At 34.6% G+C, this 16180-nt stretch overlaps 1 protein-coding gene across 16 annotated transcripts in view; it reads right to left on the bottom strand.

The window, feature by feature from the left end:
• ANKS1B (ankyrin repeat and sterile alpha motif domain containing 1B) overlaps positions 1-16180 on the bottom strand; it is a 1139726-nt gene that overhangs the window by 994482 nt on the left and 129064 nt on the right. For all 16 annotated transcript variants that reach the window (XM_059186617.1, XM_059186610.1, XM_059186607.1 and 13 more), the window contains exons 3-4: positions 8532-8688; positions 2261-2557 (exon numbers count right to left, since the gene is read on the bottom strand). In XM_059186617.1, coding sequence (XP_059042600.1) covers positions 2261-2557; positions 8532-8688 — 454 coding nt within the window. The remainder of the gene's footprint in view (positions 1-2260; positions 2558-8531; positions 8689-16180) is intronic.

Raw genomic sequence — 16180 nt, forward strand, 5'->3', positions numbered from 1 at the left:
GAAAACAGTAAATCTAGGTTACAGAAATTCAACATTCAGACAAGACAATAAACATCTAGGGACGCCTGGGAGGCTCAGTTGGTTGAGCAGCTGCCTTCGGCTCAGGTCATGATCCCGGCGTCCTTGCTCCGCGGGGAGCCTGCTTCTCCCTCTGACTCTGCCTGCCACTCTGTCTGCCTGTGCTCACTCTCGCTCTCTCTCTCTGACTAAATAAATAAAATCTTTAAAAAAAAAAAAAAAAGACAATAAACATCTAGCATATCATTAAACACACTTTGACAGTAACATTGTGAGTCAGTTACAATAGTAAACATGCATCTATCTTATTTTAGAGGGGAAGGTTGGATTTTTTTTAACATGGGGACTAGAAAAAATTCTTTTATTTTCAAGGCTGCCAAAGTAGAATAAATAAAAAATTAAGAAAAGATTTTTTAAATACCAAATAGCTAAATAATATAGGCAAAGCTCCAACGAAATGTCTGTTTTAGGGTACCAGCTTAAAATGTAGGATGAGAAAGCTGAAGATTTTTTAAATTTCAGTGGAAAACAAAAGAGAAACAAAATTCAACCTCTAAATAATTCCTAGGAAAAGCAACCCCACAATTTTGAGCACTAACAACACTTGGAATGTTCCCTCTGGGCATTTACATCCTTTTAACAATTCACATCCTCGGGGCACCTGGGTGGCTCAGTAGGTTAGGCCTCTGCCTTCAGCTCAGGTCATGATCTCAGGGTCCTGGGATCAAGCCCCATATTAGGCTCTCTGCTGCTCTCTCTGCCTGCCTCTCTGCCTACTTGTGATTCTTTCTCTGTTAAACAAATAAAATAAAATCTTTAAAACAAACAAACAAACACAACAATTCATACCCTCTTCTAATTAAGAGGTAAAATCTGTTTTTCCAACCCTGAATTTAGGCTACCTTTGTGACCTCTTGGCTAACCAAACACTGCAGAAAAGACAGGATGCTTGCTCCCACCCTAGACCTCAAGAGACTTTGTATAATCCTGTTCCCTTCCTCCTTCCCTCCGTCTCCTATGTGCACACATGCAAGCACACAGAACCATACCGCTGTCATGTGAACAAGTCCAGGGTGGCCTACTGGATCATGAAAGACACATGACAACCTCACGCATTATCCCAGGAACATACAGTCAATCTCTACAACAGAGGCACTCAACTGACTTATAAATGACCCCAGACATATGAGAGAGAGAGAACCCAGCCAAGACAGAACTACCCAGTAAGGCTCAGACTAAATCACCAACCACAGAATTATGAGCTAAATAAGTAGTTACTGTGTTAAACCATTAAGTTTCAGGACATTTTGTTAGATAGCAATAGCTTTTAATACACAAGGGAGAAGGACACAACCTGACAGGAATCAAATGGGTCTCTGGAAGATAAGAATGCTGCCACTGACTTGGGAGACAAAAAAACAGTAATAAAAGAAAAAGGTGGTTAAAAAAAAAAGTTAACCTTGGCATTAGAGTTAACTTGAAACAGATAATAAAAGTAAGTTTCCCTTAAAACTAAAGAAGTAGGTTGCCCTTTCCTTGTGGCGAAACCTTTGCAAATGTTATCCATGCTTCAAAGTTCAACTCAAATCACACCTCTCCAATAAAATTCCTCCTGATTGCCCTTAGGCAGTGATTTTTCCTTCATTACTCAGGTATAGACAGTACACTATTGTGTGAAGAGGCCCAGACTTTAATCAGTAAGTATAAATGCATATTCTAGATTTATCAACTATACATCCTTAGGCAACTTTCTTAACTCTTTGAATCTGATTCCATATCTCTTAACTGGAAATTAGTAGCTCTCAATCCCACAGGAGGACTATTAAAAATGGATTCTAAATGTGTCAACATATTAAACACAAAGTACATACTCCGAAGTATTAAACTGAATTTTGATTAATTTTTTCATTCATTCAACTTTGACTGGATTCCTAGTGTATGTCAGGCAGTGAGTCCAACACTGAGTGAACAATTACTAATGATATCACACACAACAGCCTTCTGGTGATAATTTTTCATACATAAAGCCCTAAAATTAGAATGAAGTTAGAAATTATGCCTGTATCTCTTCATATTTCCCAACAGTATATGGTATAGGGTCTTGAATTTAACAGTTATAAAAATATTTACGGACAACTTAATTAAAAAATGGAAAGATTTCTACATATAAGTTATATCATCTGTATCTCAAAGCAAAGCAAGAGAATCACCACTTTTAAAACATAGCTAAAAGAAGACTCACTTGACAGCTCACATCCATCCCTGCTTCCAGTAGCACCTGGACGACTGCTTTGTGACCATTGCGAGCAGCAAGGTGGAGTGGCGTGTGCTTTCTAGTGTTGCAGCTCATTAAGTTAGGGTGTGCACTGATGATCATTTTGACCACCCTAAGTCGTCCATAGAGAGCTGCCAGATCCAGAGGTGTTTCTAGCTTACTGTTCCTGATGGTAGGATCGGTGAGCTCTTCGAGGAGAACAGCAACTACTTCTGAGTGTCCGTATTGAGCTGCACAGTGCAGGGCAGTTTCATTTTCATTGTTCTATTAAGACAAAACGTAAGATTCAAGTTTTCAGAAATTTAATTATCAAAATCTAAGCAGTAATTTAAAACCAGAGATACTTTGAAAATGTAAGGTTAAGATTTATTTATTTTAATAAGTATGTCTAATAGAATATTTGTTAAAGTATCTCTCATTTATTATACCAAAATATCACATTTTTTAATCATTTCAATAGGAAATATCAAATTTTCTCCTGCATCATATATTCCAATTTCCAGAAGTGATAAATGATTTAGGCATCTTAGTCAGTGGCCCTGCTGGGCCCAGATGGTCAGTGTTATCTGAACTGTGCATCATGCCTTGATGACATTTGTTAATGAGAGAGATTAATAACAATTATAACCCACTTTGAACAGACTGGCTTCCCAAAAGATAGCTGAGATGGTAAATTCTTGATAATGAAAGATTCACAGAAAGATTTTCCAAATTAAGTTTCATTTTATTTTCCATCTAAGCACAAATTATTGCTTCTTCCGCAAAGAGAATAAAGACATATTGGCCCTAAGATTAAATCACATCTTTTTGAAATATAATTATGGATTAAGAGGCAGACTTAAACCCACTGCCAGACAAGTTACAAGGAGTATCACAGTGTTCCATATGCACCTAATAAGGGTTTTCAGTTGAAAATCAAGATTTTCTTAAAATTTAACAAGATAAAAACTGTACTTGGATGGATCTAGAGAGTATAATGCTAAGTGAAATAAGATAAAGACAAACACCATATGATTTCACTCATATGTGGAATTTAAGAAACAAAACAAATGAACAAAGAAAAAGACAAACCAAGAAACAGACTCTCAACTATAGAGAACACAGATAGTTCCCAGAGGGGAGTGGGTAGGGGGTTGGGTGAAGTAGGTGATGGGGAATAAGAGTACACTTATCTTGATTAACCCTGAGTAATAAATGGAGTTGCTGAATTACTATATTGTACACCTGAAACAAATATAACACTGTATGTTAACTACACTGGAGTTAAAAAATTTTTTTAATGTTAAAACAGAGAAAATTAAATCCTGTCACAAGGCAGATGGACCCTTCAGTCTATTTGGGCAGGTTGTATAAGTAGACTGCATATAACTACGTCAGAAAGTAGAAGTATCAGTCAGGAGAAATGTAAACAAGAAATTTTAGCCACAAAAATGCAATGATCCTGAATAAGGGTTCTGAAGAGAAAGAGGTTACCATCATCAGAGCTAACACTATGTACCAGGCACAGGTACAGTCCATTTTTGTGTGCTCTAATCTTTACTCTGAGATAGATACTATTGTTATCATTATTGCTACTTTACAGGTAAGGAACTGAGGCACTGAGTAGTTAAATAACTAGCCTTCAAATATACAGCCGTTTAGTCTAGGGGCCAGGATCTGAACGTAGGTAGCCTAAGCCCAAAGTCACTGCACCTTTTTTTTTTTAAGATGTTATTTATTTATTTGAGAGAGAGAGTCTGCAAGAGAGAGAAAGGGAGCAGGGGGAAGGGCAGGGGGAAAGGGAAAAGCAGACTTTCACCTGAGCAGGGAGCCCAAAGCAGGGCTCTATCCTGGAAGTCTGGAAGTCCAGTATCATGACCTATGCTGAAGGCAGATGCTTAACCAACTGAGCCACCCAGGCACCCCACTAAAGTCACTGCTCTTAATACCAACTTCCATGATAACAACTATTACTACTATTACTACTGTCATTTGCTGAATGTCTAAAAACTATATATATTGTCAATTTCCCCTACACCACAATGCCTGCCAAGTATTGCTACATTGCCAGAGAAAAAAAAGGAAATTGGTGTTCTGAAAACAGAATTTCTAGATTTTGCCCAAAAGAACACCAATTGAGTTGTAATAGAAATAGCTGCTTAGATAGCTGCTCTGACCACATAAAAGGCCAAGGAGGGTTCAAACCCAAGCAAATCTTAATGTCCCCAAAAGCAATTCAGACTTGCTCTGGCTTAAGGATGCAGATAAGTTGAGAGCAGAGAGTTAAGAGCAGAGGGAGAATTTAAAAACTTAAAGAGAGGAGTGGCAAAAAAAATTTTTTTTAATGAGCACTATGAAATGCTTCTTATTACTTTACCTTCCAAATCAAAGTATTAAAGGAAAACCCATAAAAAGTACCTACCCACTGAAGACAATCGACAAGAAATTAAGATCTGATAGATGGGGAATCCAGCTGAAGGCACTGTTTTCCCATCATTTTGGAAGGAGTCGTTCTTGTTTTTAGTTTGAATGTGTTGCTATAGTTTACTTCCTCATAGAGACTGACGACATACAAGTCTACACAGGTTTACATTCCTTGATTTTTCTTATCTATGTTTTATAAGCCTGATAAGAAAATCAATCTATTACCTTATACCATAAAAATATGATATAGAAATATGCCTTCTGACCAAATCAAATTTTCCTATGGTTGGAAAGAAATTCAACTTTGAAAATACAGCATCTCTTTGAGAAAAAGAAGAACCAATTACAAAACAATTCCTCAAACTCATTTCTACATTTGCATAGACCTTAGCATAGGAAATTATAAGTGCAAAATTGAAACTTGCTCTATTAACACCAATTAGATTGTTTCTCAAGAAAAATTATTTCAATCACACCAGACTTAGGAGAAAATATTCAGAGTTCATCCACAATCAAAACATACTTACACTGTCACATCAGAAAAACGACAACGGTGGTACCTTTATAAAAGACATGATTGTATACATGTGTCTATACTAACAAGTGATCTAAAAGAATCTCATTTGAAATACAGACTGTGAAAAAGCACTGATTAATAATTGTGAGTATGTCTACAAAGAACATTCTTGAGCAGTTCTGAATTACCTTTTTTTTACCAAATGGGTGCTCTCCAAAAAATGAGGACAATTCTATTTCTAGACAATGGGGAGCATAACAAGACTGGCAGACAAAAGCTATTTACCAAAAGATCTTGCTTCAAAGCAAAACTAATGGAAACTAACTTTTGTTAGGTTTGAGTTTTGGAAAATGGTAAGGGAATATACTTACAAGATAGGGCTACTCTTGTTTTTGCCCTAATGTTTTAAAAAAAAAAAAAAAAAAAGGAAGAAAAGGTAAAGGGGGAGGAGATGAATATAGAGAGAAGCATAATATCTATATATATATACCAAAGAAAGGCAATAATAAATCAGTTGACATAGAGAGGAAGGATTTAGGAATTATAAAAACCACAATCAGTGTAAGGTCAACTTTGTTTTCAAAATTACATTGTGCTAAAATGACCACTAATTCTAGGGCAGTATAGAATGGTGACCTATGTTGAAGTGCTGACGCACACTTATTAGCAAACCACTTGATCTCTCTTATCTTATCTGCAAAATGTGAATATTACCCTCCCTACAAACCATAGAGAATAACTTATAAATCAAAAGAAATAGCAAGGGGGCGCCTAGGTGGCTCAGTGGGTTTAAGCCTCTGCCTTCGGCTCAAGTCACAATCTCAGGGTCCTGGGATTGAGCCCCACATCAGGCTCTCAGCTCAGCAGGGAACCTGTTTCTCCCTCTCTCTTTGCCTGCCTCTTTTCCTACTTGTGATCTCTCTCTCTGTCAAATAAATAAATAAAATTTTTTTAAAAGAAAGAAATAGCATGAAGGAAATGTTTTGTAAACTTTGAATATTAAATATAAGACAGAATTATTTTGAAAGAAAGCTGTGTTAGAAACCAAAGATGACTATCAGAAATCAGAACTAAGCCCTGACAATTACACAGTTTTACTATCATAACATCAAGTAAGATTGGTTAAGAGCTTGAGATTTGCATTAGAAAAACCTGGATTCAAATACTGAGTACATTTCTTAGTAGTTGTGATATCATGAGCAACTTATTTAATCTCTTTAAGGTAGCTTCCCACATATAAAACAGGAAAAATAATTAATCCCTACTTCATCAGCTTTCTAAGATAACAGATGAAGTACTTTGCACACTGCCTGGCATATAGTAAACAATCCATAAGTGCCAGGATTTATGATGACAATACCAATATGCTATTGTGGAGGGCTTTGGAATTAGAGTCCAAGTCTGAGATTTAGTTACTCAGTAATGTGTGAACTTAGATGAGCTATTTAGCCCTAGTGAGCCTAATTTCTCATCTATAAAGTGGGAGGGGATAATATCACTTCAAGAGTTGTTGAGAATTAATTAAATAACATATTATAGGTAAAAGTGCTTAGCATGGTACTTGACATAATGTTTCAATATATCTTAACTATTATTTTCATTGCTCCCCTCTGTTGCTTAAATACATAAAGGTTTATAAGTAACTAGTACATTTCTACCCCAATCAGAGGGGAGAAAAAAAAAAAAAGAAAGAAAGAAAGCTAAAATGAAAAGCTACTTTTACAAAAATAAAATCCCACATCAGAAACTTAGGAGAAATGGCACTAGATGACACAAATATGTCAGCACTCAAGGAGTACCATATATACAATAAACAAATACTGAAAGCATGGTATTAAAAATCTCAAGAAATTTTCAATTTACTTCCAGTAGAAATCACAAGACAAAGCAACTTTCAAATACAAATAAATTCTAAATGTTTTTTCTTATCTTCATGTCATTTAGGAAGTATTTTGCTTGTAAAAACTAACATCCCCTTGTTTAACCTTGGATTGTTTTTCCATCTTATTATTTCAGGTTCACTTTGGGGCATTCAGACAGTTTTAAGAATAACCACCAGATGGCTCATCTCACAAACGATCTTTTAACTTTTGATTTTTCTGAAAAACAAAACAGCATTCCCATAAATTTCCCTTTAGCATGATATGCTGATAACGACAGTTATATCTGTCATTTTTTAAAGATTGAATTTATGAATGTATTTGCATAAAAATACACTTCATTTTATAACCTAGAAACATAAAAATTTTGTGATAATTATTAATAAGACACTTTCAACTAATACAACATTTTTCCTACTTACAGGAACTTTATTTCTACAACTGCATTTTTCCAGGGGAAGAAACGTATTTTTCTTCCCTTTTGTGTTTATAGCTACTGCCAGTGTTACTTTTTATTCTTCAGTCTGAATTTCAGTCAAAGGCCGGCAAAGTCTATATTCATTTGAACAGTATGCTAATTGCACTTCATCAGATGTTCTTGCCCTAAAGTAACCACTTGCATTGATATTGGACAACTGCCAACCTGCAGCTTAATGCCATGGTTGTAATTCAATTGTTGGACTGCATGCTGGTTTTCAAATATAGTTTTACAAAATAGGAACAGTAGGGGGCATGCAGAGCTCAAGATGTTTGTTACCATACTGTATTAGGGGCCTATATTTTACTTTCAGAAATCTGTGGTCTTATTTATTTAGAATAATGAAAATAGCATTCCTTTTTTAATATGTCAGCTATGTGCAATATGGATATTATGCACTTGAAAATATTTTTACTTTATCTGTCAGTACATTGCTGCTGTGTTTTACTCAACATTCTCTGGGCACACAAACAGGAAATTTTTAACTTAATATATGACTATCAATTGCATATACTGTATTTTGAATTCTGCTTCACAAAACTATATTTACTGTGGAAGTGTTAAGTAAATGGAAAGCATTGTACAAATGAATCCATTATCATTGCTTTAACATTTAAAATGTTATTAAGAGAAGCTCTAATTCATATTACAAATGTGAATTCTGTTCTATCTTCAAATATTCAAAAACTGCAAGATGGATGCTTATATAAGTTAGGCAAAAGTATCAGTTACTTCCTTTATGTAGTATTCTCTTGTTAACAAGTATCTTTATAAACGCTCAACTTACTACCTATGTAACTAATAGAAGTGACAAAGAATGTTTCTATTTCTCCTTTAAGAAATTTAGCCGTGAAAAAAATCTTTGGCAGGGTAATGACAGAAATAATCAATTCTTCAATGTGGCCTTGCCTTTGCAAACCTCGCAAAACTATAGCAAGAGCAAATATATGATAAGTGCACCTGTTCATTGACTCTGGAATGTGAGGGTCCATGATGAATAAGAATCTTCACAATTTCTACATCTCCTTTCCAGGCAGCCAGGTGAATGGGAAAATAACCTTTGTTGTCTGCTACATTTGTTGATGCCTCATACTGAAGTAGTTTGAGAACTATATCCCTGGAAGGGGGGGGAAAAAAGAACAGAAAAGAAAATATACTAAACACACAGATTTCATTGAACAGGTAATTATGAAAGTATACTAGATGCTGGCTGGAAATTTAGAGTAAGAAATATAAAATTTGGTCGAAGAGTTAGCCTACTTAATATTTGGCTATTTTACTTACCTGGAAAACTACCACCACAACACATACACACACAGAACACTGAATAAACAATGAAAGCACTTAATGGAACTCATTTGGGCAGAACTTACCTAATTTCATAACTGAATGAAATCAGTAAAACATTTTTTAAAAATTCCTCTTCCTATTTTTTTTAAAGGAGTTTCTCAGATAGTGCATACCTGAGATTTAGCATGAAGGAAAAGCAGAGGATAATCCAACTCTTTATACATACACACACACAAAGATCATACTACTAAGAGACATTAAGGTAATTTATACATCGTTCCTATAGAAAGTTGAAATAAGGAATTGAAGAGACATATAAAATAGAAAGCAGACAGCACAGTAAAAAAAGGGGCTGAGGAGTTCAATAAATTTTCAGCCATGACACGCAACATATTTTGAATATGTGCTATTCATACTTCTGCACTTCTTCGCCTCTCTGTTCAAACCTTAAGAAAATATTTCAAGGAAATTCATTCATTAGACAAGTTCCACCACTGATCCAGTATCAATTCATACTCAATATACCCTACTCATGTGCACTTTGTACTCAATCCCCCACCAAGTTTTCAAAGTAAAAATTCTGAACTATAATACTCAACATCAAGAAGACATTAATTTATGGCACACATTATATTGAATTTTGTATCAACCAATCAAAAACATTTTAAAATCCTTTAAAAATGGAAGCATTTATGAAGCAAATTCTATTAACTCACTAAATGAAATCCCAGACAGATATACAAAGACATATATATATATATATATATATATATATATATATATGCATGTGTGTGTGTGTATAAACACAGTTACAAAAAATTCTAAAGTTCTTTCTCGTATATAACAAATCACTGGTACTTAGAACGAATGTAACACAAAGAGCTAGATTTAAATATTTCATGAAGCCAGACTTTAAATGTAAAGTAACAAGAAAAACTGGAGGAAGTCTGAATAGAAGTTAGAACTCTAATAGCTACCTCCCCATAAACACACAAAATAGATATGATACAAGCATTACAATAAATTGTAAAACATAATGAACGCCCAGAGTGTGATCTAAACTTGTAAAGAAGAGAATATGTCACCCCAAAATATACCTCCTTAACATGAGGATTATTTTCAGTTGATTACTTCTAAAAAAGAGTAGGTGTTGTTAAACCTCTGAAAACGAAATAGAAGTTACTTTTTTGTAAGAGGCATTTAAATCTATGAAGAAAACTCCATTTGTAGGGAGTCTCCCTCTTTGTACCAGAAAATGATAATGGACTCTAAATCTCTAGCTTTTATCAAGGAAGAAGGCAGAAACTTAAATTTAAGTAACAACCCGTAACTTGTTTATCGTGCTTTTCCTAATAACCTCCCATAACTAGTACCCCTCAAAAACATCTATTTTATGTTTAGCAGGAAATGGTTTTTAATGTGGGAGTTAACTCAGTTTTTCTGGGTATCTCCCATGTGTACACAAAAGATATACATATTATTAAACTTCTTGTTTCTCCCATTAATCTACCTTTTTATTATGGGAGGAGTGGGGGTTCCTCAGCCAAGAATCTAGAAGGGAAAGGGAAAATTATTCTTTCTTCCCCACATATGAAACATTGGACTTAATAGATAAATACATGAAATCATGACGAAAGAACCAAGAATATGTTGTAGAAATATTTAGAAAGTTCCAAGGAGTCCTAAATTTTCTAATATGATTTTAGAGAAAATAAGAATAAAATCTCACTTTTATATTCTTCTTCTTTTTTTTTTAAGATTTTATTTATTTATTTGACAGAGAGAGATCACAAGTAGGCAGAGAGGCAAGCAGAGAGAGAGGAGGAAGCAGGCTCCCTGCTGAACTCGATCCCAGGACCCTGAGATCATGACCTGAGCCGAAGGCAGCGGCTTAACCCACTGAGCCACCCAGGTGCCCCTCACTTTTATATTCTTCTTAAGAGCCAGTATTGTTTAATAAAAACCTGAATTTAGAAGATTTGAATCTGAGTCCTTGCTAAACAAACTACCTAATGATGTGACCCTAGAGAAATTACTTAGTCTTATCTTTCTTTTTCTTTTCTGTAGAGGATATTGTTATAAAAGTTAAGGCCTACTGCTCAAGACTGATAAAATCTTTAAATGAGATCACAAAAGAGAAACCACTCAATAAATACTAAAGCACTGTACAAAAATATTAATTCTTTTCCCAAGAAAAACAAAATCCTTTAAAAATAAAAATGCTTCCAAAATTTTGCAAAAATAAATCGAAAAAAATGTTTCCAAAAGTTTGCAAAAACAAATCTGAAAATCAGAAGGACACTTAAAGTTTGTTGAGTTCATAAATTTCTTCTCACCTCCCTGCCAAGTGAAAGTTACCATATAGTGTCTTCTATTCTGAGAAGATTAATTACAATGTGGTAAGAAGGATTCAATACCAATGAATTTAAAAAGCAGTTAAAAATCATAACATCTGCTTTAGAGTTCCAACTCTACTACTTACCCATTTGGTTACCTTGGGCAAATCAAATAGCCTCTGTCAGTCTTTCAGATATCGTTAAGATAGAATTCAGAGGCTACAACTTCCTGCCAGTCTCAAAAGGGTTGGTGTGAATCAAATAAAAAAGAGGTATGACTGTAAAATTGTATACTAACCAACACTATTCTCAAGGCAAGCTGCAGCAATGTTTAATAATCCCAGTTTTTTTTAATGAAACATTTCAACATTTAAATAAAAGTAAAATTGGAATAAAAAGATACTGTTTATTATCTGAATGTAAAAGTAGAATTTATACTATTCACAAAATAGCCTTCTCCAAATCACTTATCAGAGAAAGATAACTTATATGAATAGTTTTTAACTTTATTCCTCAATGCCTAACCAATTAAAAAAATAATCTGAAACTTCTAAAAGGGTAATGAGTAAAGTTTCATGGGTTACCAATCCTATTTTCTTTTACTTTCACGAAATCCATTCAGAGTTTAATTTGTCCTTTGGCTTAATTCTTGTTGACATTTTCTAATAATGTATGTGATATACATTAATTCTTTAATTATCAGGAAGATTGATGAAAGAGTGAAAAAATTAGCATACTGACATTTGTATTGTATCATATTACCACCATCTGATAGGTAAATCTGAAAAGAATAATTTGCATGCCTATGAAATTGCCTTTGGTGAATAATACAAATCCTAACCAAATACTATTATATTTACTTTTTTAAATGCTTTATTTATTTGAGAGAGGGAGTGAGATAAAGAGAGAGAGAAGTTGGGAGAAGGAGAAGCACACTCCTCACCAAGCAGGGAACCTGACTCAATCAATTCAAATCCCAGAACCCTGGGATCATGACCCAAGCTGAAAGCAGATGCTTTACCAAATGAGCTACCCAGGCACCCCTATATTAGGTGTTTTTTTTTTTTAACTCATTTTTACTAGTTTGTTTTATTTGAGAGAAAGAGAGCCAGTGAGAGAAGAGGCAGAGGGAGAGAAGTAGAGAAGCCGACTCCCCCCTGGGGAGGGAGCCCAGCACAGGGCTCCATCCCACGACTCCCTAAGATCACGATCTGAGCCAAAATCAAGAGTCAGATGCTTAACCAACTGAGTCTTTTGGGTGTCCCAAATTTGTTAATTTTTAATTTAAATTTATTTTTAAATTTTTATTTAAGCTGTACCTTTCATCCTATTCCCAGATACCAACGAATGAAATGGCATGGCTCAGATTTCTATTGTGAAAACATACTTAATAAATATAAAGTTATATTTCTGATTTAAAAATGTGCCTGTTAGGGGCACCTGGATGGCTCAGTGGGTTAAAGCCTCTGCCTTTGGCTTGGGTCATGATCTCAGGGTCCTGGCATTGAGTCCCACATCAGGCTCTCTGCTCGGTGGGGAGCGTGCTTCCCGCCTCTCTCTGCCTACTTGTGATTTCCCTCTCTCTGCCAGATAAATAAAATCTTTTTTTAAAAAAATGTGCCTGCTGGTCTTACTGAATCATAAATAAAATATTAATCAACCTTCATTTATACATCATGTGATGCATTAATGTATATCACAAGTAATAATGTATTAAACAGGCCCTTTATCTCCATATTCATTAAGAATAAATTAAATTTCGGGGCGCCTGGGTAGCTCAGTGGGTTAAAGCCTCTGCCTTCGGCTCAGGTCATGATCTCAGGGTCCTGGGATAGAGCCCTGCATCGGGCTCTCTGCTCATTGGGGAGCCTGCTTCCTCCTTTCTCTCTGACTGCCTCTCTGCCTATATGTGATCTCTGTCTGTCAAATAAATAAATAAAATCTTTAAAAAAAAAAAGAATAAATTAAATTTCAGGTACTATCAATAATATCTAAACTAGAATGGTATTTAACACTAGGATCCTACCCAAATCAGTATTATTTTCTTTTTTTATAATTTTATTTCTTTGAGAGAGAGAGAGTGAGTGAGAGAGAGATCATGAGCAGGGGGTAAGTGCAGAGGGGAAAAACAGACTCTCCACCTGATAAAAGATCCAATCCCAGGACCCCAGGATCATGACCTGAGTTGAAGACAGACACTTAACTGACTGAGCCACTCAGGCATCCTATTGATTTTCATTTTTATTTAGGTTGTACCTTATATCTTTCAGAAGTATCAACAAATGAACATGTTGACTGTGCTTAGTTACGAGGCATGAAATATTGAGTTATATTGATGAACAATGCTCATAAAATGGCAAACAAGAGAATTAACATCTATATTTTGATCATAAAGTAGCATTCTTTCTTATATACAGCATTTCATAAATAAGAACTGCTCTAAAATCCTAAAATAAATGTGGTCAATGAGATCACAGAAAAAACAATTCCATTTCCCAGGAGTAAAACAAAATATCAAATTAAATTTAATAATAATACAATTTAAATCACTGTAACATTTTGCAGCTTAAGGCTAATATATAAGTTCAGGTAAAAATAGGCATTCTTAAAGTACTGATTTTTTTTTTAAGATTTTATTCATTTATTTGACAGAGAGATCACAAGTAGGCAGAGAGGTAGGCAGAGAGAGAGAGAGGGAAGCAGGCTCCCTGCCTAGCAGAGAGCCCGACGCGGAGCTCAATCCCAGGACTCTGAGATCATGACCCGAGCTGAAAGCTTAACTCACTGAGCTACCCAGGTGCCCCAAGTACTGATTTTTGCTACTATATTTAATTTTTTCATTTTCTGATAGCTATAAATATACTTATAATTCATATGAAATATCTTTTAAGGAGTTTCAGGATATGTTCTGAGCAAAATTAAGTTAACTGGGGAAGTTCAACATTCGAGTTTCTTTACCGCAGAGCAAATTTCCCTATAGTTAAATCATAACCAAAGACATTTATTTTGTTCCATCCTCCCTTGGTACTAGTCCAAAGAACTTGGAAATAAATGCAAATCATCTTCATATGGATATAGTATTTAACAAACTAATGAAATTCTCAATTAATTAGGGCCCTTTTGATTTCAGACTTTCTTGAAGATTTTACTTCTCTTTAACAGTAATAGAGTTGCAAATGTGTTTGACATGGTCAAAAAACCTGAAAACCACCCCCCCATTTTGTAATAGGAGCTCCTTTTTATATTGAATTCACTCTCCTAGATTGCCAGGGAGAGTGAATTAGAGCAGATTTTAACTATTTAATACCCTTATCCAGGAAAAAAGCAATCAGATCAGTTATTTCTCGGTTTACCAAACAGAAACTTTATGGATCAGACTTTATGGATCATAAATTTTTAGAGGAAGTTCTCTTCTTTCATTAGAAAACCTAAGAGGAAAAAAAAAAAGAAAAAAGAAAAGAAAACCTAAGAGAGAGTAAATTAAAAGTACACATATATTACTATCTGGTTTCTAGATATAACTTGAGATAGAGTTTGGATTTCAGATAATGGAGTCTAGGATCCAAGCATTAAATGTTTAAAGAATGAAAAACAAGAACAGTAAATATTTAAACCCCACACATAACAAAGAATATACATATTTTGAGGATATAAATGGTAACAATTTAGTGCTGAGAGGTCTCAAAACAGCATCAAGAATCACAGTGTGCCCAATATAGTAGCTTAATGAGATGAACCCTAACAAGAAAAAAAGAAAAGAAACAATTTGCTAAGAGAACTGACATTGAATACACATGTTTAGTAAAAACTTAGAGTGAACAGTAAGATTATTATTAAAAAGAAAAGATTAGAAAAAGAAAAGAGGAAAGGAAAGGAGAGAGGAAGAGAAGAAGGGATAGAGAGAGCAAAGAAAAAGGGAAAGAGGGAGGAAGAAAGTGGGGGAAGGAGGGAGAGAGGGAAGAAGAAAGGCAGAAAGGCAGGCCAGCTGGCTGGCTAGTGTCTGTTCAGTAGAGAATTAAGACAGCCAAATTTGTAGCAGAAATACATGAAAGAGAAAAATGAATCCTTCATATTATAAAAAAGAAAAACTGGTTTCTTGCCTATCTACTGAAATAGCTTATAATCATTGTTAGTGGATTTTGTTCTACTAACCATGTTTTTTTTCTATCATTTGATGGTAATAATTTTCTAATCTGCAATTACAAATGACCCAGGAAATCACTAACAGAAGTACATTTTCTATTGTGTCCTGATTTGGCTAAGTGGAGATGAATTGTTCATTATGAAATAATATATTTCAGGTACAAAATGCTGCTCCACTTGTGGACTAACTAAACAAGAGCCTCATAAAACATACAAAATAAAAGGATATAAAACAGGCATATAAACAGGATATAAAACAGTATGAAGGTTTAGATTTTATGTTGAGGGTAGGAGAAAAGCCTGTGTTCAGAGCAAAATAAGAAGCTACAGAACCCTGTAATATTACTGCTAGCTCTATGATTCCATGAACTTTAGCCTAGAAATCATTATGTTTTTGGAAACAATCTATAGCTGATGGCTACAACAACAATAGCAACAAACATGGAAATGATGTGTTTCTGTGCTGACTGCTAAGGGTTGCTTGGGAATAATACAAAATAATCAATTGTTCATTACCTTGCTAAGTGAGAACAGCAACAGCAAAGGAAAGAAAAAAAATTCTTCTCTGTCTCTGAGATATACACTATGGACATTTTTTTCCTTCAAATATTTTTTCTTAAGTCAATATTAAAATTACCATTTTATGAGAACACACTAGTTGATAATGAGAGGCAGCCCAGAAATAGATATTAGAACAGAAAAAAGCCAGCAAGAGTTTAGGAAACTCATGTGCACACAGCCACAAAAGGAAGATAATGTAGAATAATAATGTAAAATAATAATATAAAAGCATGCACTTAGAACCATTACACATAAACTCTAAACACAGCCCCACCTTAA

The sequence above is a fragment of the Mustela lutreola genome, chromosome 8, assembly GCF_030435805.1.
Source record: "Mustela lutreola isolate mMusLut2 chromosome 8, mMusLut2.pri, whole genome shotgun sequence".
In the NCBI taxonomy this organism is placed as follows: Eukaryota; Metazoa; Chordata; class Mammalia; order Carnivora; family Mustelidae; genus Mustela; species Mustela lutreola.